General features: G+C 38.2%; 1 protein-coding gene across 8 annotated transcripts in view; it reads left to right on the plus strand.

The window, feature by feature from the left end:
• MYCBP2 (MYC binding protein 2) overlaps positions 1-27,988 on the plus strand; it is a 272,896-nt gene that overhangs the window by 233,186 nt on the left and 11,722 nt on the right. For 7 of the 8 annotated variants that reach the window (XM_070408908.1, XM_070408907.1, XM_070408910.1 and 4 more), the window contains 12 exons: positions 4,029-4,094; positions 5,860-6,099; positions 6,408-6,506; positions 11,461-11,541; positions 13,050-13,316; positions 13,806-14,089; positions 15,458-15,554; positions 17,072-17,191; positions 23,294-23,395; positions 24,356-24,484; positions 24,833-24,965; positions 27,468-27,571. In XM_070408908.1, coding sequence (XP_070265009.1) covers positions 4,029-4,094; positions 5,860-6,099; positions 6,408-6,506; positions 11,461-11,541; positions 13,050-13,316; positions 13,806-14,089; positions 15,458-15,554; positions 17,072-17,191; positions 23,294-23,395; positions 24,356-24,484; positions 24,833-24,965; positions 27,468-27,571 — 1,722 coding nt within the window. The remainder of the gene's footprint in view (positions 1-4,028; positions 4,095-5,859; positions 6,100-6,407; positions 6,507-11,460; positions 11,542-13,049; positions 13,317-13,805; positions 14,090-15,457; positions 15,555-17,071; positions 17,192-23,293; positions 23,396-24,355; positions 24,485-24,832; positions 24,966-27,467; positions 27,572-27,988) is intronic. The other variant, XM_070408914.1, reaches the window with a different exon arrangement.

The following is a 27,988-nucleotide window of genomic DNA, read 5'->3' on the forward strand; positions in this document are numbered from 1 at the left end:
TTACCTAGCCCTGCCTGTCCATATGTTTCAAATGGGTGAAGCACACTTTTAAAAATTACTAAACAAAGGGGAAAGAGTCCTATTTGAGTGTTAAGAACCACTGCCAAATCCCCATACTTCTAACCCGATTCCTAAGGAAGGTTATTTCTGGGAATTATTTTCCCCCAAAAATAGATGTGGCTTGTTATCAGATACAGTGTTAATCTCCTTGGATCATTACCAAGCTACTCCCATCCATTTGCATATTTCCTTTTCCAGGAAGAGCCAGAGTAGGGGGTTGGGTCTCGGAGAACCTGGATGGAATATGCCAACCACGGAAGTCCAGTACGCAAGTCAGAGCATTCCTTGCCATTCTTAGCCACTCCAAAGCCTGTCCATCAGTGCAGATTCAGTTCTTCCCTGGAGCTGGCTAAGAAAAAGGAGCATAGCTAATATATCATGAACTTACCTTACTAGAAGGTCAAGTGTAATAAATCAATACATTTTTCTGATTAGAACTCACTGCTCATTACAAACTTATCTTTTTTTGTGTGTTTTTTTAAATTAAATCTTTATTGTTTAGATTACAGTGTTCCTCTTTTTTCCCCCCATAGCTCCCCTCCACCCGGTTCCCACCCCACCCTCTGCCCTTACTCCCCCCCCCCCCGCCCCCACTGTCCTCATCCATAGGTGTACGATTTTTGTCCAGTCTCTTCCTGCTCCTCCCACACCCCTTTCCCCCCTGAGAATACTCAGTCCACTCCCTTTCTATGCCCCTGATTCTATTATATTCACCAGTTTATTCTGTTCATCAGATTATTTATTCACTTGATTTTTAGATTCACTTGTTGATAGATGTGTATTTGTTGTTCACAATTTGTATCTTTACCCTTTTCTTCTTCTTCCTCTTCTTAAAGGATACCTTTCAGCATTTCATATAATACTGGTTTGGTGGTGATGAACTCCTTTAGCATTTTCTTATCTGTGAAGCTCTTTATCTGACCTTCAATTCTGAATGATAGCTTTGCTGGATAAAGTAATCTTCGTTGTAGGTTCTTGCTATTCATCACTTTGAATATGTCTTGCCACTCCCTTCTGGCCTGCATAGTTTCTGTTGAGAAATCATCTGACAGTCGTATGGGTACTCCCTTGTAGGTAACTAACTGTTTTTCTCTTGCTGCTTTTAAGATTCTCTCTTTGTCTTTTGCTCTTGGCATTTTAATTATGATGTGTCTTAGTGTGGTCCTCTTTGAATTCCTTTTGTTTGGGGTTCTCTGTGCTTCCTGGACTTGTAAGTCTATTTCTTTCACCAGGTAGGGGAAGTTTTCTGTCATTATTTTTTCAAATAGGTTTTCAATATCTTGTTCTTTCTCTTCTTCTGGCACCCCCATAATTCGGATGTTGGTTCACTTGAAGTTGTCCCAGAGGCTCCTTACACTATCTTCATATTTTTGGATTCTTTTTTCTTTTTGTTTTTCTGGTTGGGTGTTTTTTGCTTCTTCGTATTTCAAATCTTTGACTTGATTCTTAGGATCCTCTAGTCTGCTGTTGGAAATCTGTATAATATTCTTTATTTCAGTCAGTGTATGCTTAATTTCTAGTTGGTCCTTTTTCATATCCTCGAGGGTCTCACTAGATTTCTTGAGGGTCTCACTCAATTTATCGGTGGTTTCTAGAAAATTCTTGAAAAACCTTATAAGTGTGGTTTTGAACTCTATATCCTGTAGTGTGCTTTCCTCCGTTTCTGTCATTTGTGACCTGTTTCTTTGTCTCCGCATTTTTTATGCTTCCCTGTGTTGATAGAGTGGCATTCTGTGCTAGGTGTCCTATAGGGCCCAGTGGCTCAGCCTCCCCAATTACCTGAGGTGGACACTCTTGGTGCACCCCTTTGTGGGCTTTGTGCACAGTCTTGTTGTAGTTAAGCCTTGATTGTTGTAGGTATCACTGGGAGGAATTGACCTGCAGGCCAATTGGCTGTGAGAATCAGCTGTGTCTGTAGTGGGAGAACTACTGTGGTGGAGACACCCTTCTGGGGCAATACTTGCTTCAGTGGGGCTTTGGTGCTCACTGAGTCTGCCCCCTGAGTGTGTCCCTTATGGATCTGAGGAGTTGTAATCTGGATGGTCCCACTCTGACCAATGGGTACACTGGCTCTTGGATCTCTAAGGAGGTGCTAATTTAGCCTCTGCCTGAGGCTATCCAGCAGGAGATATGGAGAGATCTGCAGATTCCTCTACTTTGTTTGGGGTTTGGAGGTGCCCAGATGAGGCCCAGCTGTGAAGCAATGCAAGCTGCTGTGGAGCCTTGGGCCTTTTGGAAGTTCTCGATTTCTCTGACCCAGATGCAGTCTGTTGGGTAATTTTCAGATTGCAAAGGGCCAGGCCTTTCATATGCAAAAGGCTCCGTGCACAGCTTGGGTGGGGCGGGGTCTTAGGGGATCAACAGGGCAGAGCAAGCAGCTATAGCTGCTCCTCAGTCCTGCCCTAAGAGGCCCTGCGTCTCAGTGTCCCACAGTAATCGCTGCAAGCACCTCTGAGAGAAAGCCGCCCCTGAGTTCCAACCGATGCCAGATAATCCAGTTTCTCCCTGTATGAGTCTGGGTCCCCAGAGACTCGCCCGACTGGAGTTCAGAGCTGTCCGGGGCTTGAGACTCCCTCCCAATTGAAAAAGACAACCGTGTCCTCAGTTGCCAGCCCTTGCCCCGTGCGCCTCCATACCTCTGCACTTTACTTCCGCACCTCCTCTGAATCTCAGTGTGCTTTTCTCTTTCCTTCTAGTTGTAGAATTTCCACTCAGCCAGCCTTCCTGTGGTTGGTTCTGGATGATGTCCGTTTTGTCTTTTAGTTGTATTTTTGAAGTGGTTGTTGGAGGCAGCAATTTCCGGTGTTTACCTATGCCGCCATCTTGGTTTCTCCTACAAACTTACCTTTGATTCATGGTCCATTTTAAGCCAGGAAATATTCTCCCTCAGAACAGTGATTCTGCCGAAACCAGTTTGGCTCAGTGGATAGAGCGTCGGCCTGCGGACTGAAAGGTCCCGGGTTCGATTCCGGTCAAGAGCATGTACCTGGGTTGCGGGCACATCCCCGGTGAGGGGTGTACAGGAGGCAGCTGATGGATGTTTCTCTCTCATCGATGTTTCTAACTCTCTATCTCTCTCCCTTCCTCTCTGTGAAAAATCAATAAAATATATTAAAAAAAAAAAAAAAGAACAGTGATTCTAATCAATTTGAAATATTCACCTTTTAAAGGAGATCATCTTAACTCTTCATTTTTAAAAGTTTCAGTACGTAAGCTGACATCTGCTTTTCTTTTAAGAAATTTCCTCTAAGTTACGCATCCTTGAGGCTCACTTACTTCTGTGTCCCCCAGCCTGCCCACCAGAGTACCTTATAGACCAGCATTTGTTGATTTGAATTCCATTAGCCTATAGCACTTAAAGTGTACAGTTCCCCAAAGAAGTAATATTAATCTGTTTCTTGATGTACTTTACATAAAATTTATTTAACCTTAAGGTCTGTGGCTCCAATGCCAGCATGACTCTTTTCACTAAAGAGTATTGAACTTCTACTGTTTGACATTTATTTTTTTGTGTTAATGTTCCTTCTCTGGTTTAGCAAGGGTCTCCAGAGGATAGAACCCATCATTCTTATACATCCTTCTCAAAGGCACATTATGACAGTCACAAGTATTAGTTAAGCCTTCCTTCTTTTTACTTAAAGAGAGAGTGGGACATGAGTGACAAGCAGAATTATTGAAAGACTTCATGATAAAGAATTTAAATGTTTAGATTTTGAGTAAAAAGGGGGAATGGCAAGCAACTCTCTCAGAGCTCATGGAGAAAGGTTGAAATGTGAGATTTAAAGTAGAGTTTGTGAGAATAAGAAATTACTGGAGTTGAGAAATTATGGTTGGTTGGACAAATGGAGTGAGGTTAGTTGGGAAGGACCATTAAAGACAGACAGAAAAGGTGATGTAGGCTTTAAGAAATCATTGAAAATTCTGGAAAAGGAATATGGCATAATAACTATTTGAATTGTCTATTTCAGAATAAAGTTACTTCAATGACCTTCTTAACTGGCAAAGCAGTAGAAGATTTGTGCAGAATAAAGCAGGTAATTAAAATTTTGTCATTAAATGTTTTGCTATCTAGGGAGAAATTTCTTCTCAGTCTCCACTGTTGAGTTCTAATTTTGGCATTATAAGAAATCATCTATTTAAAAATGCTAAATTGACAAGTGGTCCATATAAAGGAACAATTACAACCATCCATGTACTAAAATTGTACCCATTACTGCCCTAATTTATCATAGATTTGATTCACAATTGACACCTGAATTCACCTACACTTCAGGTTAAAACATAGGTTGTTGTCCTCTAAAAATCTGTCACTTATAATATTGCAACTACATCCAGTTTGCAAGTCAATTTACAAACCAACTCTAGAAACAGGTTAGATTTTATCTGGGAATGTATCTGAGATTATAAACTCAGATGGGAGAAATTTTATCAGAGCTGTTCTTCTATAGCTACTTTGTCCCATGGACACTGACCATTTATTGTTGGTTTTTAATCATATTGAAAGAATGAATTGAGATTTAGATTAAACAAACAATAAATTTTGTTTAAATTGTTAAAGAATTTGGGGAATCCAAACGGTATAACTCAGTGGTTGAGTATCGACCCATGAACCAGAAGGTCATGGTTCAATTCCCTGCCAGGGCACATGTCTGGGTTTGGAGCTCTATCTCCAGTAGGGGGCATGCAGGAGACAGCCAATGGATGATTCTCTCTCATCATTGATGTTTCTCCCTCTTCCTCCCTCTCTCTAAAAATCAATAAAAACATATTTTTAAAAAAAGAATTTGGGGAAATAATCTTATTCATTGAGATAGTGTGTGTTTATACATAATGCTCTTTTTAGGAAATTGACATCAATTAAAATTATATTAAATTAGATGTCTATAATATAAGTAATATAGACATCTTGGATTATTCCTTGGATGTCAAATGCCCCCCAAAAAATTTTCATTTTATCAAGTGAATAGTGCCAAAAACCATTTCATAGTGCATTGAAATTTAATCTTTGAATAAAGCCTATATTCTCAATGAAATATCTATATATATAAAAGCCCAGTGACCGAATGGTGGAATGACCGGTGGCTATGATGCACACTGCAGCAGCCAACCATCCTGATCCGGATCCGGGCCCCGATCGGTCCCCCAGTCCCACACACCCTCCCCCCAGCCGTCCTGGCCCCCAGTCGGCCCCCAATACCCCAATAGGGGCCGGGGCCGGCCGGCCAACTGCCCACAGCCCCTCCCCGCTGCCGGCCCCACCTGATGGGCCCCCATTGGGGCAGGCCAGCTGGACCCCACCCATGCACGAATTCGTGCACCAGGCCTCTAGCTGTAAAATAATCACAAATACGAAGTTACTTATTATATAATTCTTTTAAAAAGTAAAACATAGATAACTGCATATCAAAATGCTTATCTTTAAATGGATTTAATGTGAAAATGCACAAAACAGAACCTCGTTGTGAGTGTTTCTACTTATGGTCAGTATAGATAAAGTACAATCATATAGATTGTGTGTAATGGTTTCACTTCTGTAACTTGTGCATTTTAATTCTCAACTCCATCCCTTAGTGACAATCCTTCTACTTGTGTTAACTTACTTTCTTCATCTGTATAATAGCTACTGTAGTATTACTTATCCTGACAAAGTTTAAATGAGATAATCAGTATAAAATTACCTAGAAAACTTTACTCTGGATACAATTATGTGTATTTGTGCTGTTATTGGTGCTAAGTCTAGGACAGTGATAAAAAGTGATACAGCTGTGTCAGGTTTCTGTGCCCTTTCTGCTCTGCCAGGTTGATCTGGATTCCAGGCACATTGGTTGGATAACAAGTGAACTTCCAGGAGGGGATAATCACATCATCAAAATTGAATTAAAGGGCCCAGAAAATACACTGAGAGTTCGACAAGTAAAGGTCTTGGGCTGGAAGGATGGCGAAAGCACAAAAATTGCTGGCCAGATTTCAGCCAGTGTAGCCCAGCAGAGGAACTGTGAAGCTGAGACTCTGCGAGTGTTCAGACTCATCACATCACAGGTGAGTGTCCTCACTACGAATTCCAGCATAGGATATATTATTTCAACAATAATATCAAGCGGGTTGACAAAATATTTTGTAGAACTTACTAGAGATTGCTGGCTACAAATGTGGCCCATTTTTCGTGTCATAGCCCTAAACTCCTGTATTTCACTTTACCTTCATAATTCTGAAAAGCAGTGGTGTAGAGCAGGAACAACATGGTAATATTAATAAAGCCTGCACACAATCAGCTGATGAGTCTTCTACCTTTCACCGTGGTAATTCCTGCCATTAATTTCTTCTCATACCCTTGTCTTCTTCATCAGGTATTTGGAAAACTCATCTCTGGAGATGCTGAACCCACCCCTGAACAAGAGGAAAAAGCACTGTTGTCATCACCTGAAGGAGAGGAAAAAGTATACAATGTATTTATTTGTATTCTAAAAATATTTTTATTTCCCTTTTTCATTTTCTTTTGTTCAGTGAAGTAATCCATGTATTGCTATGTATTTAAATAGATATGTGATAATTAGTTTATGTGCAGTTCATATTCTTTACTTTAATTAGAAGATAAACTGTCAAAAGAAATTCATTATTCATGTGTGATCTAGCTAGTATTTTAAGTAGCAACAAAATTTACTCTATACTTTGGGCTGTTGTATTCAAGTGTTAGTATTTGTAAAATTAACTTAGTCATTTACTGCGCAGTATACCATCAGTCATCTTCTTCCTCCATTTCCTCTGTCTTCACAGTATAGCCTAAAGATTGTCTTCTCCATGAACTTTCTTCATGCTTTCCCCCAAACATAACATAGTTTCCTTCTGCTAAACTTCTTAGTAACCTCTATATGTCTCTTGGTTTCTCACTTGTTATGCTTATTTGTATACATGTTTTATCTCTTCTTCTACTGAATCGTAGTCTCTTAAAAACCAAGTACATGTCTTGTTTGTCTTTGTATCCACCATGGCATAAACACCCATGTGTTGAGTAAATTTTTATTGGAATAACCTGTTCTTAGCACTATTTTTGAGATTTCTTCTAAAATGCAGTTATGTTACTTAATTTGGTCAAAAGCACTGTACCTAAGAGGAAACCCTCACTCGTTTCCAAAAAGGGAAGTCAACTCTGATTAATCTCATTATTTTTGTGTCTTTAGATGTTACAAATAACCATCTTGGCAGCCCTTTGAAAGATACTTTAAAGGATTTACCTAGTTTAACACTGCCTTCTGAATCACCCACATTTTTCTATTAGGGGGTCTGTAAAAAAATAAGATTTCATAAACAGGTCATTTCTTTCAGCATCTTTTGCAGATATCATTTTAAAGACTCCAGGACTCTGTAACTACTCATTAAACCAACTGAATTTTAGCAAGTGACAGTTCTATCCTTTAAAACCTTGAGAACTGGCCTCAAAAACACTTGCATTCTGTCCTAAATATTAAGCCCCTTGCCCCCAATAAATCAACAAGGTACTATATATAGTATATAAATAACTTATTGAATATGTGAAAAAAATTGCACTTGTGATAGGATTTCAGAGTACATTGAGATAGACCATTGTGCCCTGGAGTGATCAGAGAAGGCTTCTTGGGAGAATATTGGACATGAGTTAGACTTGAAAGAGAATGGATGAAAGTTAGATTAATCGGGAAATGGGCCCAAGAGTTCATTGGAGAGGCTGGCCTAATAGGAGAGTATATATTGAGCTGTTACGATTGAATAGGAAAGATTATACCAGCAGTTGGATGCCTATGAAATAACAACTTCTAAGAGAATCATTTTACATCAGTTTTTTTAAGTAAGGTTTACACAGAAAAATTTTATCCTTTTCAACTGTATCATTTGATGAATTTTGACCAATATGTAAACAGCAGTGAAATCATCACTGTAATCAAGTTTTAAAGCACATCACTCCCAAAATTTCCCTCATGCTTCTTTGTAGTCAGTCCCCTCATCTCATGCTTAGACCCTGTCAACCACTTTAGTGTAGCATCTGTTTGGATCTTTCACTCATGTTTTTATATTGGGTTATTTGTATTATTATTGGGTTATAAAATCTCTTTATACATTCAGTATATTCAGGCTATACATCCTGTGTGTTCAAATATTTTCTCCTACTCTGAAGCTTATCTTTTAGAGAGCAGAAGTTCTATTTAATGAAGTCCACTGTATTTTTTTCTAAATGACTCATGATTTTTGTGTCGAACCTAAAATGTAAAGTCACAAATATTTTTACCATATTTTCTTCTAGAAACAGAGTTTTAGTTATTTTATTTAGAACTATATACATTTTAAGTTAATTTATCTGGATTCTCTATTTTATATCTTCTATATATATAAAAGCTTAATATGCAAAGTGTCCCCTCGGGAGTTCAACCGGGAGACTGGGAGTTTGATCGCTCGCTATGACGTGCACTGACCACCAGGGGGCAGCACAGAAGGAAGGGAGGCCCCGGCCAGCGGCCAGCGGCCAGCAACTGGGGAAGGGAGGCCCTGGCCGGCAGCCAGAAGGCCCTGATCAGCCCTGATCGCCGGCCAGGCCTAGGAACCCTACCCATGCACGAATTTTGTGCACCGGGTCTCTAGTATATATATATATATATATATATATAATGTTACACCACCATCTGACTGTCTTGATTACTGCAGCTATATAGAAAATCATGGAATCAAATTCCAACCTGGTTCTCTTTCAGTGCTGTTTTCTAGGTCCTTTGCATATTCATATAAAGCTTAAAATTAGTTTCTCAGTTCCCCTCCTGCCCCCCAAAATATATTCTTGTATATTGATTGAAATTGCACCAGATTTATAAGTCAATTTGGAGAGAATCGGTATCTTAATAATATTGAGTACTTTTATCCACAAGCATGATATAGTCTCTCCATTTATTTGGATCTTATTCAATTTCTGTCAACAGTGTGCAGTAGTTCAGTGTATAGGTCTTATTAAATTGTTCCCTAAACATTTTATGGTTTTTATACTATGTAAATGGTGTTTTCTTTTTGCTTTCCAGTTGTTCATGTCTAGCATATAGTTGACTTTTGTGTATTGAATTACGTCCTGTGATCTTAAGTCCACTTATTCTTTCTTTTTTGTGGAACCTTTGAGATTTTCTTCATAGATAATCATGTACTCTGTAAGAGGTGGCTTTATGTCTTCCTTTCCAATCTATATGCTTTAAATTTTTATTGTGTCTTTGGAATGTTGAAGAGCTTCAGTACCATGTTGAATAGAAGTGTTAGGATCAGACATCTTTTCCTTCTCTGGATCTTAAAAGGAAAGCATTCAGTCTTTCATCATTATGTGTGATGTTAGCTATAGATTTTTTTATAAATGCTCTTAATCAGATTGAGGATATTTCCTTCTGTTCCTGGCTTGTTAAGAAATTTTGTCATAATGGATATTTTCACATATTTCTCTTTTTGTATTTTCTTTCATTCAGTAAAATAATCCATATATTATTATGTCTGTTAATAAATATGTAATATAAGTTGATATGCATTTCATTTTTCTTTAGTAAACGAGAAGGTAAACTAGGGGAGTGGTTGTTAAATGGTACAGTGTTTCTTTTGGGATGATCAAAGTGTTCGAAAACTGACTGCGGTGAGGATTGCACATATCTGCGAATATGCTATAAACCATTGATTGCACATTTCAAATGACATGGTATAGTATGGTGTGTGAACTATATCTCAGTAATGCTAACTTTAAAAACCACAAATTATGAAGAATGTTAAAAAGTAAGAAAACTCATTTGTTTCTGTATGATTTAGCTAGTATTTTAAGTAGCAAAAAAATTATTCTACAAATTTACTTTCTTTAATAGATACAGGCTATTGCAGTTATCTATTGTTCTTGAGGGGGGCTATGGTAGTTCTTTATGTAATTTGTCCATTTCATCTAATAGGCTGAGTTTATTAGCATAAGTTGTTCATTATATACTCTGGTTATCTTTAATATCAGTAGAATCTGTGGTGGTATCTCTTCTTTTATTATTCTTTTCATCTGTTTACTTGGGTTTGATTTTTTTCTAGTTTTATAATAACCAAACATAGAGCATAGACTAGAGACCTTTCTTTTCTCAAGTAATGCTGTGATTTTTCTTCTAACCACTGCTTTAGTTGCACACACAATTTTAATGTGGTGTGTGTTTGTCTGGCATTTTTTTTTTTTTTCATTTTATTCAGTTCAAAATATTTTCTGACTCCCATTTTGATTTCTTCTTTGACCCCTGGATAAATATTTAGAAGTGTTTTGTTTAATTTCTAGATATTTGGGGATGTCCCTCATAGCTTTCTATATTAATTTCTAGTTTAATTCCATTGTGATAAAAATATATACTTTGTATAATTTTGGTCCTTTTAAAATTGTTAAGCCTTAGCTGATTTGGCTTAGTGGATAGAGCATCCACCTGCAGACTGAAGGGTCCCAGGTTTGATTCTGGTCAAGGGCACATGCCCAGGTTGCAGGCTCGATCCCTAGTAGGGGGTGTGCAAGAGGCAGCCGATCAATGATTCTCTCTCACCATTGATGTTTCTATCTCTCTCTCCATCTCCCTTCCTCTCTGAAATCAATAAAAATATTAAATAAATAAATAAATAGAAAGAAAAGAAAATTGTTAAAATTTTATTTCTGGCTCATAATATGATATATTTTAGTGAATGTCCATGTGAACTTGAAAAAAATATGAGCTCTGTTTTTGTTCTTTGATGGGGTTCTATAAATATCAGTTAATTCAAGATGGTTGGTAGTTTTGTTCATGTCTTCAAGAGCCTTTAAGCAAAAGAGTGCATTGCCTCAGTTTTCTTTACCTGTAAAATAGACAGGACATCAGATTTTACCTTAGGGGTTGTTGTAAAGATTAAATAAGAATATATTTATATATCCGATTTACATTCCCAACAACACGGTGCATAAAGGTTCCTTTTACTCCACATCCTTGCCAACACGTGTTATTCTTGTCTTTTTCATAATACCCATTCTAACAGGTGTGAGGTGGCATCTCATTTGTGGTTTTGATTTGTATTTTTCTGATGATTAGTGATGTAGAGCACCTTTTCATGTACCTGTTGGTCATCATCTGTATGTCTTCTTTGGAAAAATGTCTGTTCAGATCTTCTTATTTTTTAATCAGTTGTTTGGTTTTTTTGCTATTGAGTTATATTTTAGAGATTAGTCCCTTAACAGATACATGATTTGCAATTTTTTTTCCATTCATTAGGTTGCTTTTTCATTTTATTGATGGTTTCCTTTGCTGTGCAGAAGCTTTTTAGTGTGATGTAGTCCCACATGTTTTATTTTGATACCTTAAAATGTCAAATGTACAAGTTTTATTCACAGAGCTTGCTTTTTCTTTTTCCTTTTTCTATGTAAAGGCAACGTCAGATGCTGACCTGAAAGAACATATGGTTGGAATCATATTCAGTAGGAGTAAACTGACTAACTTACAAAAACAGGTTGGTTCAGATACATTTCATTGTCTTTATCACTTTTTTATCGTTTTCCAAAATCTATGGAGGCTTTCTTATGCTAACTCTTTTATAGATCCTGCAGAATATATCTGCCTTTTTCTAGAGAGAAAAGAGTATATTGGTATACCTGCATCACTTTAAAGATTCCTTTTGCGTGTTAACTTTCCTACTTTGCTGCTCTTTGTTATGTATTTTCAGGTAGATTATTTCATTTTGGTGACAAATGCCCAATTATATCAGATTTCATTTGCATGTCTTGTGTTCCTTTAACCACTTTTTTTTGTTTGTTGATTGATTTCTTTTTAATTTGCTGAGCAATTATGTTAACTAAACCAGTGTTAATATTTTTACACTGGTGTAAGAGGATTGGGAAGTACCATGACATTGTTCAAATGTGCCCAAATAACATAAAAATTAGCCCTTCAAAAGTCAAGTAAAATATTGGTTTTAAATTAGCCCATTATTGCCCGGCCAGTGTAGCTTAGCAGTTGAGTGTTGACCTATGAACCAGGGAGTCACGGTTTCATTCCTGGTCAGGGCACATGCCAGGGTTCCGGGCTCGATCACTTGTGGGAGGCATGCAGAAGGCAGCAGATCCATGATTCTCTCTCATCATTGATATTTCTATCTCTCCCTCCCTCTCCTTTACGCTCTGAAATCAATAAAAATATATTTTTTAAAAATAAATTAGTCCATTATTTTAACTTTAAATACCATTAAATAAATGACAATTTTATTTGTGCTTTATCTCTTTTTAACAGCTTTTTGTTGAATCTTAGTTGTAAAATGTACTGTTATTTTATATATCACTTAAAAAGAAAATTTGCTGCATATTAAGTTGTGAATGCCATTAATTATAAAATACATTATGAATTTAAGTGTTATAATGTAGGTGATAGAAGTGATAAAATATGGTAATTTATGTTTGTTTGATGTCTTAAACCAGCAATTTTCAACCTTCTCATCTCATGGCATACATAAATTAATTGCTAAAATTCTGTGGCACACCAAAATATGTATTATTTGAGGATCTAACAAAAAAATAGGTATAATTTTGATTTATTCACACCAACCAGCTCTTGTTGTATTGGCTGTTATGTTTTTATTTGGCAATCTAAGGGAAAAGAGGTCAGTGCCCCTGACTAAATAGTCAGGTATTGCATATTTTAAAAATTCTTGTAGCACACCAGTTGAAAATCTCTATCTTAAACTATAGGCAGCAGCATTAGTAGCTTATATATAAGTAGATTAAGTAAATTCTACATATCAGTTGATTTAGATATTCAGATTTTTAATCATGGTTCCCCTAGTTTTTTAAAAAATTGTTTTTTAAGACAAATTGAGAGAATGGTATGATGTAGAATTAACTGGGAGGAAGAGTATTGAGTATCAACTATATTCTTGTCTTTTTATAAGAAAACTAAGAGTAGTAAATCAAACTTACAAATATGTTAATATGTTTTCCTTATGTTGCTATGTCACCTTTTAAATAGGTATGTGCTCACATAGTCCAGGCTATTCGCATGGAAGCCACCAGAGTTCGTGAAGAATGGGAACATGCCATATCAAGCAAAGAAAATGCCAATTCTCAGCCCAGTGATGAAGATGCCTCCTCTGATGCTTACTGCTTTGAGCTGCTCTCTATGGTTTTAGCATTGAGTGGCTCTAATGTGGGCCGGCAGTATCTGGCTCAGCAGCTAACTCTGCTCCAGGATCTCTTCTCACTGCTCCACACAGCATCCCCTCGAGTCCAGAGACAGGTGACTGTTCGTACCACTACCCTTTTGTATTATTTTCTTACTTAAAACATTGTTAAAAATTAAACTAGTAAAGTATAGAACTTTATCAATTTTGTTTTATTTTGTTATGTTTTAGGTTTTTGGAATGTATTTTAACTCCATGCTTTTTATTTTTGACTCATTGTGATGAGAATACAGAAGAGGAGAATACAGTTTATTTTACTGATGTGCTGTTGTGATAAGAGTGTTCTGGCTATGAGTTTCTTATTACCCTGAGATCTATAATTGAATTTTCCCTTAATCCTAACCAAATAAAAGACATCTTTTTTCTTGCTGCCCTGAAGTGGTAATTACCATCTGGGAAATTTTTTTTAAATAGTGTTTAAATCATATTTCTTTGCTTCTCAAATATTTGAAGTCATAGAATGGCAACTATGTTCATTTAAAAAGTTGAAAACTTTAAAACACCAATCTTTAAATGGAATTCTTTCCTTTTATTTTTCTTACCAGGTGACCTCCTTATTAAGGCGAGTTTTACCTGAAGTGACACCTAATCGTCTGGCCAGCATCATAGGAGTAAAATCTCTCCCCCCAGCAGATATCAGTGATATCATTCACTCAACAGAGAAAGGAGATTGGAATAAGCTAGGTATTTTGGACATGTTTCTAGGATGCATTGCCAAAGCCCTCACAGTACAGCTCAAAGCCAAAGGAACCACCATCACAGGAACAGCTGGAACCACCGTGGGCAAAGGAGTTACAACAGTTACCCTTCCAATGATTTTCAATTCCAGGTTGGTCATTATGGCTGCTTTATACTAAAATAGAACAGAATGAGCTACTGTTTGGAGAATTCAGACATAATATCAAATTCTACCTTATTTTCTTATTCACCAAATAAACGCCATATATACTGACCCATGTATAATAAAGAATGCTGTATATAATAAAAATCATTTGGGGATTAGTGGAGAAAAGAGTCTGCTAAATATATTTTTCCCGTGTAGAAAAATAATTATAGGCCCTTACCTCACACCATATACAAAAATAAACAAGATTCATTAAAGCTTTATATATATATTTCTTTTAAAATTCTACAAGGACAAATCATAGAAGAATATTTTTGTAATCTCCAATTTGGGAAAACTTTAAACAAAACACAGAACCCAAAAGTCAGAGAGGAAAAGATTCACAGATTTGACTACATAAAAATGGAAATTAATTGATAGACAGTACTTTAAAATACAAGCAACTGACTTGGAAAAAATATTTAACATTTATGTAGTGGACAATGAATTATTAGGCATAATATTAGAAGAATGAGTACAAATCATTGAGAAAAAAACAACTGATAAATGACAAGAAAAGTAAATTCAGAGAAGAAAAATTACAAATGCCAGGGGACAAATGAAAAGACACTTCATTGGTAATCAGAGAAACATAGATAAAACAATAGAGAATATCTTTGCATTGGCCGAATTATTAAGAAATAGGCATTTTTTATTATATGTAATGTAGATTGCTACAGTTTTTTTGGATATCAGTTTGATTGCATATCACTATATTTATAATATGCATTTCTTTTGACCTACCAATTCTACTTCTACAGTTGTTTCCATCAGAGGTGTCCATACATGTGCACAGATATACAAGAGTGTTTATTCCAGAAATGTATGTTACAGCAGAAAATTGGGAACATGCTAGTAAAAGAGACAATCCATGATATTAAGCAAAGAAACATCAGAATGTAAATCAGCATATTGCTTCCTTTATCTCCATAGTCTTGCTAAGGAAAAAAATGCCAGCTGAACTCAACAGTAGTTTACTCAGTGATATAGTTGACATATTCTGGTGCAAACTCTTTATTATCTCTGTGGACAAAGAGTGTGGACTATGGATATACATTGAATAGCACTGTTCTAGAAGATGCATACACAAATAATATATCAACAAATATTTCAAAGGGAGCACATATTAGAATAGCTAGTCTCTTGATGTTGAAGACAGATAATGGGTAATGTGTTGATTAATATTCTTTAAAAAGGCTTTACTTGACTGTATCATTTAAAGAATTAAAATGCTACATATTGAAATAACAGCTTTTACCTAATTCATCTGTAACTATCACTGACTGGTTTGCAAATGCTGACTTTTCTTTGTAGTTATATTCGACGAGGTGAAAGTCATTGGTGGATGAAGGGCTCAACTCCTACTCAGATCTCAGAGATTATCATTAAACTTATTAAGGATATGGCAGCAGTAAGTTCCCATCCTCCTGATCATTGTCAATGAAATGCAGTAGAAATCTTAACAAAACAAGCAGCTTATTCTACTGAATTAATAGGAGAAGTACATTAGTATTATTTTGGTTTACTTAGAGGCTCTGTTTAATAGGTTAACCCTTTTACCATTTATCTTTTAGTTATAAATTTGTCCATTGTGTAAATTACCTTCATTTCAAGCTTCTCAGTTCATTTACTTGAGAATTATAACATAAGTCTTCCAAGACTTTAAAACAATATGTATATATTCTTTGAACCCTAAAAATTAGCCTGATTCTGAAACAAAAAGGAAAAAATGGGTTCCCAAAGTGGACATTTCTCCTCTTCAGTTTTCATGGTTTATAAAAATTGTACTCTTTTTTTAATATGTTTTTATTGATTTTTAGAGAGGAAGGTAAAGGGAGAGAAAGAGAGATAGAAACATCGAGGAGAGAGAAACATCCATCAGCTGCTTCCTGCATGCCTTCTTCTGGGGACAGAGCCTACAACCCGGGCATGTGCCCTGACCAGGACTAGAACCAGCAACCTCTTTCTTGGTGCATAGGACAACACTCAATCCACTGAGCCACACCAGCCAGACTACTCTTCTTTATTAATGTCCAACACCACTATCTTTAGATGTTGGCTTTGTGGGAAGATCTGGGGGTGTGGAGGAAAGGGAATTACTTATCAGAGTGCCTTGCTCTTTCTGGGTGCTCCATAACGTTAGTTCACTTACATTCCATTATATCCAGGAGTCCAGCCAGAAGAGGGCAAGATACTCAGATTATAGACTCCTAAGAGGTAGAATAGATGGCAGGCCATTTTGAAGGAGGAGAAATTTGAACTGATCCTTAAAAGACTGATAGAACATGGATATGAGATAAGAAAAGTTATTCTGGGGAAATATTAAATCCTATCACTTTTCCAACAGATGGACATTTCCTCAATCAGAGAAATGGAGAATTGTTTCAGTTCTCAAATAGGCTTTCTCAATAGGTTCACTAGATGAAAATATTTAGGAAAACTGTTTAGGAATATCTAAATTCTATAGAAATTAAAAAGTGATGATGATTGGTAAAAATCAAGTTAGCAAATTAAGGTAGTTGTAATTTGAACCCATTTATGCTCTTGGGTTCCAGTAATTCTCATCTAAAGCAATTAGCTGTATAAATTTCATGTTAAGCAACAATGTTTCATAATCAAAATTTCTCAAGCATAGAAACCTTAGTACTTCTGTTATATATTTATCAAAATGTAAAAGGAAATACCCTTGAACTCTATAGAGTATTGAGAACCTAATTTATTTACTTTGATTTTGTATTATCAAAATAGTGATTAGAAGTTGAATTTTTTAGAGGGTGTTGAAAAATTTTTATTTCAAAACTATGCCCCTTGATTAAAATTCCATTAATCTTTCCTTATGGGTGAGAGATGTTATTTCAGAGAGTAGAATTTGATACTATGACTACACATTTCTGGTTGCTTGTTAAATTATTGTGTCCTGCTCAATAGGGTCATCTCTCCGAAGCATGGTCCCGAGTGACAAAAAATGCCATTGCAGAAACCATCATTGCCTTGACCAAGATGGAGGAAGAATTTAGATCTCCAGTGAGATGTATTGCAACAACTAGGGTAGGTTTTTTTCATTTGGTCTATATCCTTGCATGTTCTTTTTTTTCAGTAATAGGTTTGAATTAATAGGTCAGCTATTATTTTTACCAAATATTTATTTAAAAAGCATTAAGTTTTTTTGAATTATGAAATAAGTATAGTGGTTATTAATATTCCCTGTTACGTGTTCTTTACCACTTGTTTTTGTTATCAATTATGGAAACTCAGGATATACTGGCTAGAAAGGGCTAACTTTCCATATGTCACTATATTATCTTTTTAATGGTGTATTTACCATAGCTTACACAGTAAGTTTAGTGTCGGCATTATGCTGTGATACACTGAGGGCCTTTGAAGACAAGGTCCTCCCTATTACTTTTGGTATGGCCCAGTTGTCCAAAAGTAGAGCCCTATAGCATACTCACTGAGTGTACAGGCCTTGCTTTTTTAAAAAGCAAAAAATTTGTGCCTGCAGTGGGGTAGGGCAGAATCTTTTAGAGCAAGCATGTCAAACTCAAAGGCTAACACAGGCCAAATGAACAAGGTTTAAGTTTTTGTGTGCTGCAAAAAAAACAAAAGCTTAAATTTTCATAGAAACGTAGGTTTATTTTGATAGAGATGTGCTGAATACAAAGGGCTGAAATAAATGAGTAATCGTTAACATAAAATAATAGAACATTTTAATAAAAATTAATATTTTTTCTTGAACGTTAACTTATCAGACACTCAATAACTGCACAAATTAATAAGTGTAATGCACATAAACCTATTTTTCTTGTTCTCTGAAGTGAAATATTTTCTGTTGCACACACCAAACAAGTCAGTACAAGACTAATGACGTGGCAGTCAGCTGCTAAAATATTCACTGCTAGTATTAGTGGAGAGAAATGGTGCGCCTGCGCATAAGGGAAATGAATGCAACACGATTACAGTAATCAGTCATTAACAAATGTTGTAGTCATTATTAACTGGAGGCCCGGTGCATGAAATTTGTGCTCTGGAGTGGTCCCCTCAGCCCAGCCTGTGCCCTCTAGCAGTCTGGGAGCCTTCAGGGGATGTCTGACTGATGGCTTAGATAGCGGACCTAACTGGCAGTCAGACATCCTTAGCGTTGCTGCGAGGCAGGAGAGGCTTCTGCCACCACCGCTGCGCTCGCCAGTGTGAGCCCGGCTCAGGGCTTCTGGCTGAACGGCATTCCCCCTGTGGGAGCACATTGACCACCAGGGGGTAGCTCTTGCGTTGAGCGTCTGCCCCTTGGTGGTCAGTGCGTGTCATAGTGACCGGTTGTTCCGCCATTCAGTCGATTTGCATATTAGCCTTTTATTATATAGGATTATGTATAACAGGATATTGTAAAATTTAAGTTACAAAATTTTTATTAAAACGTTTCTTACACATCATTATATTGGCTGGGCAAAAAAAAATATTCATTGTGGGCCGACAAATTTGACATGCATGTTTTAGAGAGTAGGATTGCATTCTTCAGATGAGACATCTGCAGGAATTTGTAACCTACCAAATTTCATGTCCCATGTGCTTCCAAAAGAGATTTGAGATCTTGAAGTAGGGCAATGTGACAGCATTGGGAAGAAGTAAACACTGATGGATAGTGCTTAAGTTAATTCTCAGAAGTCTAAAAAAGAAGATAAATTATATTTCCCTAGGGCAGAAAAAAACCAATTTGGGCTATGTTGCTAGTGAGTGTGGCATCTGAAGCACTTATTCTTTTTTTTTTAAGTTTTTTTTTAACCTAATCTTTACTGTTGAGATTATTACAGATGTCCCTCTTCTCCCCCCCCCCCCCCCCCCCCCATAGCTCGCCTCCACCCAGTTTCCACCCAGCCTTAGGCCCTCACCACCCTATTGTCTGTATCCATAGGTAATGCCTACATGTATAAAAGATCTTTGTCTAATCTCTTCCCACCGCCCTTCTCTCCCGCTTCCCTCTAAGTATTGTCAATCTGTTCCATTTCCATGCCCCTGGTTCTATTCCATTCACCAGTTTATCCTTTTCATCAGATTTTTTATTCGTTTGATTTTTAGATTCAATTGTTGATAGGTATATATTTGTTGCCACTTTGTTGTTCATATTTTTTATCTTTACCTTTTTCTTCTTTCTTCTCTTCTTAAAGAATACCCACCCTTCAGCATTTCATATAATACTGGTTTGGTGGTGATGAACTTCTTTAGCTTTTTCTTGTCTGTGAAGTTCTTTATCTGACCTCCAATTCTAAATGATAGCTTTGCTGGGTAGAGTAATCTTGGTTGTAGGTTCTTGCTATTCATCACTTTGAATATGTCTTGCCACTCCCTTCTACCCTGCATGTTTTTTTTTGAGAAATCAACTGACAGTTGTATGGGCACTTCCTTGTAGGTAACTACTTTTCTCTAGCTGCTTTTAAGATTCTCTCTTTGTCTTTTCCCCTTGGCATTTTAAGTATGATGTGTCTTGGTGTGGTCTTCTTTGGGTTCCTCTTGTTTGGGATTCTCTGTGCTTCCTGGATTTGTAAGTCTATTTCTTTCACCATGTAGGGGAAGTTTCCTATCATTATTTCTTCAAAAGGTTTTCAATATCTTGCACTCTCTCTCTCTCTCTCTCTCTATCTTCTTCTGGTACTTACATAATTCGGATGCTTGGTATGCTTGAAGTTGTCTCAGAGGCTCCTTACAACTATCTTCATATTTTTGGATTCTTTTTGCTCTTCTGGTTGGGTATTTTTTGCTTCCTCATATTTCAAATCATTACTTTGATTCCCAGGATCCTCTAGTCTATTGTTGAATCCTTGTATATTATTCTTTATGTCAGTCAGTGTATGCTTTTCCATTTTTTTGGCTTTCTCACTAGATCCTTGAAAGTCTCACGTAGTCCTATGGAGGTTCCTAGAAGATTCTTGAGTAACTTTATAACTCTGGTTTTGAACTCTATATCCAGTAGTTTGCTTTCTTCATTTCTTTCTTTTGTGACATGTTTCTTTGTCTCCACATTTTGTCTGCTTCCCTGTATTTGTTTCTATGTATTGGGTAGAGCTGCTAAGTCTCCTTGAGTTGATAGAGTGGCTTTGTGTGCTAGTGTTCTATAAAGCCCAGTGGTTCAGCCTCCCCAGTCACCTGAGGTGGACACTCTAGGTGCACCCCTTTGTGGGCTCTGTGCACAATCTTGTTGTAGTTGAGCCTTGACCTCTAGGCCAATTAGCTGTGGGGACCAGCTGTGACTTCAGTGGGAGAGCTGCTGTGCAGGAGACATCCTTTTGGGGCAGAACTTGCTTCAATGGGGCTTTGGTGCTCACTGAGTCTGCCTCTTGAGTGTGTCACTTGTGGATGTGAAGAATTGTAATCTGGTATGGTCTCATGCTGACCACTGGGTACACTGGCTCTTGGGTCTCCAGGGAGGTGCAAAGTCAGCCACTGCCTGGGGACACCCAGCAGGAGCTACAGAGAGATCTGCAGATTCCTCCTCTTTGTATTGGGTTTGGAAGTGCCCAGATAAGTCCCAGCTGTGAAGCAAGGCAGGCTGGTGCTGTTGCTGGTGCTGGGTCTTGGGCCTTTTTATTGATAGGTTTGGTGCTCCCTGACCCAGCTGCAGATTTTTTGACAGGTTTTTAGCCTAAGAAAGGACAGGCCATTCATATGCAAAAGCCACTGGGCACAGTTTGGGTGGGTTGTAAATTGGGTGGGGCAGGGTCTCAGGGAATCACCAGGGCGGAGCAAAGAGAAATGGCTGCCAGTCAGTCCTGCAGCCAGGAACAATGACTTCTGTGAGCACCTCCATCTGGAAGAAAGCCGCCCTTGAGTTCGTGCCCGGATGCCAGACAGTCCAGTTTCTCCTTGTATGAGTCTGGGTCCCCCAGAGCCTCGCCCAGCACTGGAGCTCAGAGGAAGCAGGAGCTTGTAAACTCAGTTCATGGTGCCGGCCTTTTAAGAGGAGCAGCTGGGTCCCCAGCAGCCTGTGCGTCACTCAGCCCCAAAGTGCACTGGTTTTTACAGCCTGTAGTTCTTACTGCCCATAGAAACTTCTTTTCCCAGCTCTGGGCTAGGATTCTCGTGTGGAGCTGGGACACTTGCTCCTCCCTGGGGCCTCTGCAGAGACAATCTCCCTCCCAATTAAAAAAGCAGCCCACATGGGTGCCGGATCAGGCTGTTCTGCACCTCTGCACCTCCTACCAGTCTCAGTGTGCTTTCTTTACTTCTCTAGTTGTAGGACTTCCATTCAGCCAGCTTTCAAGTGGTTCTGGATGATGGTTGTTCGATATTTCACTTGTAATTTTGATGTGGCTGTGGGAGGCAGTGAGAACAGGCATTTGCCTATGCTGCCATCTTGGTTCTCTGCCAATATCTAAAAAGCTTTTATTTTATTTTTATTTTTTAAAATATATTTTATTGATTTTTTACAGAGAGGAAGGGAGAGAGATAGAGAGCTAGAAACATCGATGAGAGAGAAATATCGATCAGCTGCCTCCTGCACATCTCCCACTGGGGATGCGCCCACAACCCAGGCACATGCCCTTAACCAGAATCGAACCTGGGACCCTTCAGTCCGCAAGCCGACGCTCTATCCACTGAGCCAAACCGGTTTCGGCTAAAAAGCTTTTATAGTATGGGAAAAAATGAGACCTGTCTCACTCTTAAAATTAAATTAAAGCACCTTTCAAAATTCATGGAAGCAGGAAGATAACACAAAGGATATGCTCGCTCTCTCCTGATTAAAAAGGTGGCACACGTGGGTACCGGACCAGCCCATTCCATGCCTCCGCACCTCCTGTGAGTCTCAGTGTGCTTTCTTTTTTACTCCTCTATATGTAGGGCTTCCATTCAGCCAGCTTTCAGGCAGTTCTGGATGATGGTTGTTCTCTATTTTAGTTGTAATTTTGATGTGGCTATGGGAGGCAGCGAGTACAGGTGTTTGACTTCACTACCATCTTGGTTCTCCTGAAGCAGTTATTCTGACTAATCCTCACCCACCCTGCATGTGTTCTTCTCTTTATTCTGTGCCCCCTTTTTTTAGCATATTTTATTTTTATTTTTCTGGCTTTTCTTTCCCTAATTTTTCCCCTCTTACTCTTCATATCCAGTGACACTCCCATATACTTCTGAATTAAGACAGTTAATTATTTTTTTCAGTAATGAAGAAATATTTAATTCTATGTAAAACTGAAACTTATTCTTTAAGCCTCAGAAAGTGTTCAACTATTTTTTAGGGCAATTTTCTAGAGTTGTTAAACACTTGCTTTATTTGTTAGACATTTACTTATTTCTGACAAAGTGCACCAAGCATAGTGCTAGGTGATTAGGGGCATACAGAGACTTGCAAGTAACTGTTATTACCTACAAGAATTTAATATGAACCCAACTACTCATGGGACTCTACAAAATTAAACATCCATTGTACCACCTTCCTTGGAATTTAATGTCTCTGGCAAATGATAATGGATGGAAAAATTTGCAGGAGTCATTGGAATATTAAATATGAAAATTCATATATTGCTATATTATTTTTGTAGTAGCCCAATCCTACATAATAAAAGGCTAATATGCAAATTGACCGAATGGCAGAATGACCAGTCACTATGATGAGCACTGACCACCAGGGGGCAGAGGCTCAACGTGGGAGCTGCTCCCTGGTGGTTAGTGCACTCCCACAAGTGGAGCGCCGCTCAGCCAGGAGCCGGGCTCATGGCTGGCGAGCACAGCGGCAATGACAGGAGCCTCTCCCACCTCCACGGCAGCACTAAGGATGTAGTTCATCCCCTGAGGGTTCCCGGACTTCGAGAGGGTGCAGGCCAGGCTGAGGGACCCCCTCGCGCCCACCCCCCCCCCCCCCCGAGTGCATGAATTTCGTGCACCAGGCCTCTAGTAAAGGATAATTTTATATATCAGGCAGGAAATAGAGTGCTTAATCAGAGGAACATTTATTCAATAAATATTTGAGTGCATACTATGTGCATGGCACATACAGCAATCGTGTACGTGTCTGATGCGACATCAGGAAATTTTGAGTACCACTGGGTATTTACATATCTTCAGATACAGCTGGAATTTATTAAACTATTATCATGTGTCAGACAGTCAACATTTTATAAGTCTTTCCTAAGTATTCAGTAGTGTAACAGCCTTTCCTTTCAACAGCTCTGGCTTGCTCTAGCATCACTGTGCGTTCTTGACCAGGACCATGTAGATCGTCTCTCCTCAGGGAGATGGATGGGAAAGGATGGACAACAAAAACAAATGGTAAGATGAAAATTATCTTATATAAAATGATCTTGTTTTTCTTTATAGTCAGCGGTAGCTTAGCTTTAAAAAAAAAAAGTACTACAAGTCAAAATACATAATTAGTGAAACTCTTGAAAAATTGTGTTACATTGCCAAAGTTCATCTCACAAGGGTTCCTTCTTTATAGTATATTAGGGGCCCCTTCCTTTCCCCCGCAGCTGCCAGCACCGGCTTCCATCTGGCACCCAGGACCTGGGCTTCTTCTGGCACCCAGGACCCTGGCTTCCCTCCAGCTACCAGCACCCAGGACTGGGGCTTCCCCCCAGCCACCAGCAGGCACCCAGGACCTGAGCTTCCCTCACAGCCCCGCTTCATTCGGAAGGTCGTCCAGAAGGATGTCCAGTCTAATTAGCATATTACACTTTTATTATTATAGATTAGGGGCTTTAGGTATACAAAAGAGCTTTCCCCTTCTCTGAGACATGTCTGCATAGTATCAAAATTTGTTTTTAGCCAGACTTTGATTTCATATCTCAATTTTTGTAGTAAAATGTAATCAATCTTATGGCAAGGAGAAAAAGCAGTAAGAGAGGCAATATGATATACCATTTCTTCAGAAATGTGCTTAAAGTAGGTTGGATATTTATCGTTTCATTCACTGAAAGAAGACTTTATATGATTCTTTCAACACTTTCTTATTAATGGTTAAAGTTTCAAAAATGAATGTTTGAATATAATGGGGAGAAATTTTCTCAATCGCTAAGCAAAATATACTGTTTATTTTATTAATCATTGATTTAGGCCTTTGAGGAAATTTTAAATTTAATACACTTGCCATCATTCAGTTTAATGTTCAGATTCCAAATTCTTAATAGACTTCAGTTACTGTTACTGGCAAAAATAAATTACATTCAATTTGTGTGAATATTGATACTTTCTTATTAATCTAATGTAACCTGTGGAAATGTTTTATTTTAGCCTATGTGTGATAACCATGATGATGGTGAAACTGCAGCAATCATTTTATGCAACGTATGTGGAAATCTATGTACTGACTGTGACAGATTCCTTCATCTTCATCGACGAACCAAAACTCATCAAAGACAGGTGAAGATTTCTGTCTTTACACACAGAACAGTATCTAGAACATAAAGTGTATTCAGTAACTTTTGTGGAAGACTTAGGGTAATGAGAAAAAATGGACTTGGGAATGACAGCAGCTGTTTCACTTACCAACTGTGTAAATCAAGCAAGTTGTTTAACATCTCTAAAACTTAGTTTCCACATTTATACAAACAGAACTGTTGTAAAGATTAAAGAGAAGATTGGAAATATATGGAACTTTTTAGAATGCTTACTTAATAAAAGCCATTATTATTATTGAATAATTAAATTTGTACTTCTCTTTCAGGATCATAAATAAATATATTTTCCCTTCTCTTAATGATATAATAGGTCTTCAAAGAAGAAGAAGAAGCTATAAAGGTTGACCTTCATGAAGGTTGTGGTCGAACTAAATTGTTCTGGTTGATGGCACTTGCAGATTCTAAAACAATGAAAGCAATGGTGGAATTCCGAGAACACACAGGTAAAAGAGGATTTAAGATTGAACCATGCCTGTTGGTTACCATTAAACTAGATGTTACTTTAAAATTATTTAATGTGATTAATTGAGTATATTCTGATAAGTAATTATCATGACATCATTGATCCCTGTCTATCTACAGTAATAAAAGAGAAACATGGTAATTAGCGTACGACCGCTACCCTTTCCATTGGCTATCAGCGTATCTTTATGCAAATTAACTGACAGCCAAGATGGCGGCCGGCAGCCAGGCAGCTGGAAGCGAACATGAGGCTTGCTTGCTCCTGTGACTGCAGACTCCAACGTTCCCCACCTGCCTTGCCGGCCTCTCAGCTGGCAGTTTGAAACATTCTAACAAATATAGGCTGGGATCTCAGAGCTGAAGTTATACATTGTTTCGATTATAGAACCGAAACAAACCAGATACCTGCTCTCAGAGCTAGAGCCAGAGCTAAAGCTGGCCCAGAAGAAAATAAAAAAAAGGAGCTGTTGGGAGCGTCAATCAACAACCGCCAGCCTGAAAGCAGCCCTCAGCCCCTCACCCAGACTGGCCAGGCACCCCAGTGGGGACCCCCACTCTGAAGGGTGTGTGACCAGCTGCAAACAGCCATCATCCCCTCATCCAGGCTGGCCAGGCACCCCAGTGGGGACCCCCACCCTGATCCAGGACACCCTTCAGGGCAAACCAGCCGGCCCCCAGGCCTCTATCCTATATAGTAAAAGGGTAATATGCCTCCCAGCACCGGGATCAGCATGACAGGGGGCAGCGCCCAAACCCCCTGATTGGCCCTGCTCTGTGCGTGACAGGGGGTGGCGCCGCAACCTCCCCATCGACCCTGCCTTGAGTGTGACAGGGAGCGGTGCCCCAACCCCCCAATCGGCCCTACCCTGAGCGAGACTGAGGGTGACATCACAACCTCCCAATCCGCCCTGCTCTGTGCATGACGGGGCGGCGCCCCAACTCCCCAATCGGCCCTGCTCTGAGCCCGACCAGGGGCTGCATCTAGGGATTGGGCGTGCCCTCTGCCACCTGGGAGCAGGCCTAAGCCAGCAGGTCATTATCTCCCAAGGGGTCCCAGACTGCGAGAGGGCACAGGCCGGGCTGAGGCCTCCCGCCCCTTCCTAACCCCCGAGTGCACAAATTTTTGTGCAGTGGGCCTCTAGTATTATTATATTTATGAGACAATGTTCAATGGTAGAAAAAGCATCACGCTAAAAGTCAGGAAACCTGGTTTGCCACTAACTAGTTATGTAATCTTGAGCCAGTTATTTTATCTCCAGAACATGTGGGTTTTCATTTTGATTGATTTTTTAAAAAGTAAGTCTGCTATATTCCCAGTTTTGTTATATTAGATCTTACAAATTCTCAATTTTCAGTACCTCTGTCATCTGCCATTTGACTAACATGAATTTCGAATGTTAGAATTAGGTATAAACCTGAACAAACTTAACTCTAGGTAGGAGTAACTTTTCATGCTATAAAAGCATCGTCTTTTTTTCTTAGAGCTGATTTTTTTTTCCTATAATCTTACTATGACATAACATAACATTAATAAATGTTCTAATGTTGAACCATCATTGTATTAATGATATAAACTATCCTTTTTTTTAAAGAATATTTTTTAAAATGTATTTTTATTGATTTCAGAGAGGAAGGGAGAGGGAGAGAGAGATAGAAATAGCAATGATGAGAATTATTGATTGGCTGCCTCCTGCAAGCCCCACACTTGGAATCGAGCCCACAACCTGGACATGTGCCCTGACTGGGAATCAAACCATGAGCTCTTGGTTCGTAGGTTGACACTTAACCACTGAGCCACACCGGCCAGGCTAAAAAGGATATTTTTAAGTTCAATGTATTACTATTATATTTTGAATTTTTCTATCTGTGTTTATAAAATGATCTTTGTCTATATTTTTCAATCTTCCTGTTCTTTTTCATATTATTCTGTTCTTGTTTTTATGGGTCTGTTCCTTTTTTATTTCGAAATGTAAATTTCTTTCCAAATTATTCTATTATCTCTACTTCCTTGGGTGGGAATTCTGTTTTTCAAGTTTCATATTCTCTGATGAGGTTTTCTCCTATGAATTTTAATATTGCCATTGTGGAAAGGTACTTAAAGCTTTATTTCCCTTTGTTTTATATACTTTTATTCAGTTTTTGTGTTATATTTTGTCTGGTATTGTGCTTTTTTAGTGGGGGGCTTGCCATATCTGCTCAACCTGCTATCTTGACTAGAAGTCTAGTCTATTTCTTTTTACTGAAAAAGTATAAATGAAACAGTTAATTTATTTGGCTTTAGGTATAGCTTTTCAGTTTTTTATCCCTTTTCTTGTGTAATTTGTAATTAGTGTAGCTTACAACCCTTCAGCTTGTAATTGCCAGACTGATTTCCCAGTGATGACAACTGACACAAACTTGGTTTGCTTGTTTGTTTTTAATGAGTTATATTAAAATATGTAGAAAATATTCTTCAGGGGGATTTTTTTTCTGCTTGAACCTAGGCAAACCCACCACAAGTAGCTCAGAAGCATGCCGCTTCTGTGGTTCCAGAAGTGGAACAGAGTTATCTGCTGTTGGCAGTGTTTGTTCTGATGCAGACTGCCAGGTGAGTATCCCAGTAAGGAGAGCATGTATTCCCACATGACATCTTTACTTCATATAAGTAAGAGTTCCAACTCAGCATCATTTGTGTTCTAAATTAGTGTAGTACTCATGTTATGAGTTAAATGCTTTATCAAAGCTGGCAAATGGGTCAAATAAAGCACTCAAGCCCAAACCAGATTCCTTTTGTGTGTGTTTCCCATCGACCGTCAGTATATATAATTAACATTTACTTATGTGCTAGAAACTTAAAAATCTATGGGCTGTATTTTCTTTGCCTCTCATAGATATTTTATTCACTTATTTTCCTAAAATAAATTTCCATTACCTGAAAGTTCTTTAGTCTTAAACATCTATACACATTTCATGTTATGCAAAATTTTTTGTTGTTGTTAATCCTCACCCGTGGATATTTTTTCCA

Source organism: Myotis yumanensis, unplaced genomic scaffold (assembly GCF_028538775.1).
Source record: "Myotis yumanensis isolate MYYU_CA2020_CCGP unplaced genomic scaffold, mMyoYum1.0.hap1 SCAF_3, whole genome shotgun sequence".
In the NCBI taxonomy this organism is placed as follows: Eukaryota; Metazoa; Chordata; class Mammalia; order Chiroptera; family Vespertilionidae; genus Myotis; species Myotis yumanensis.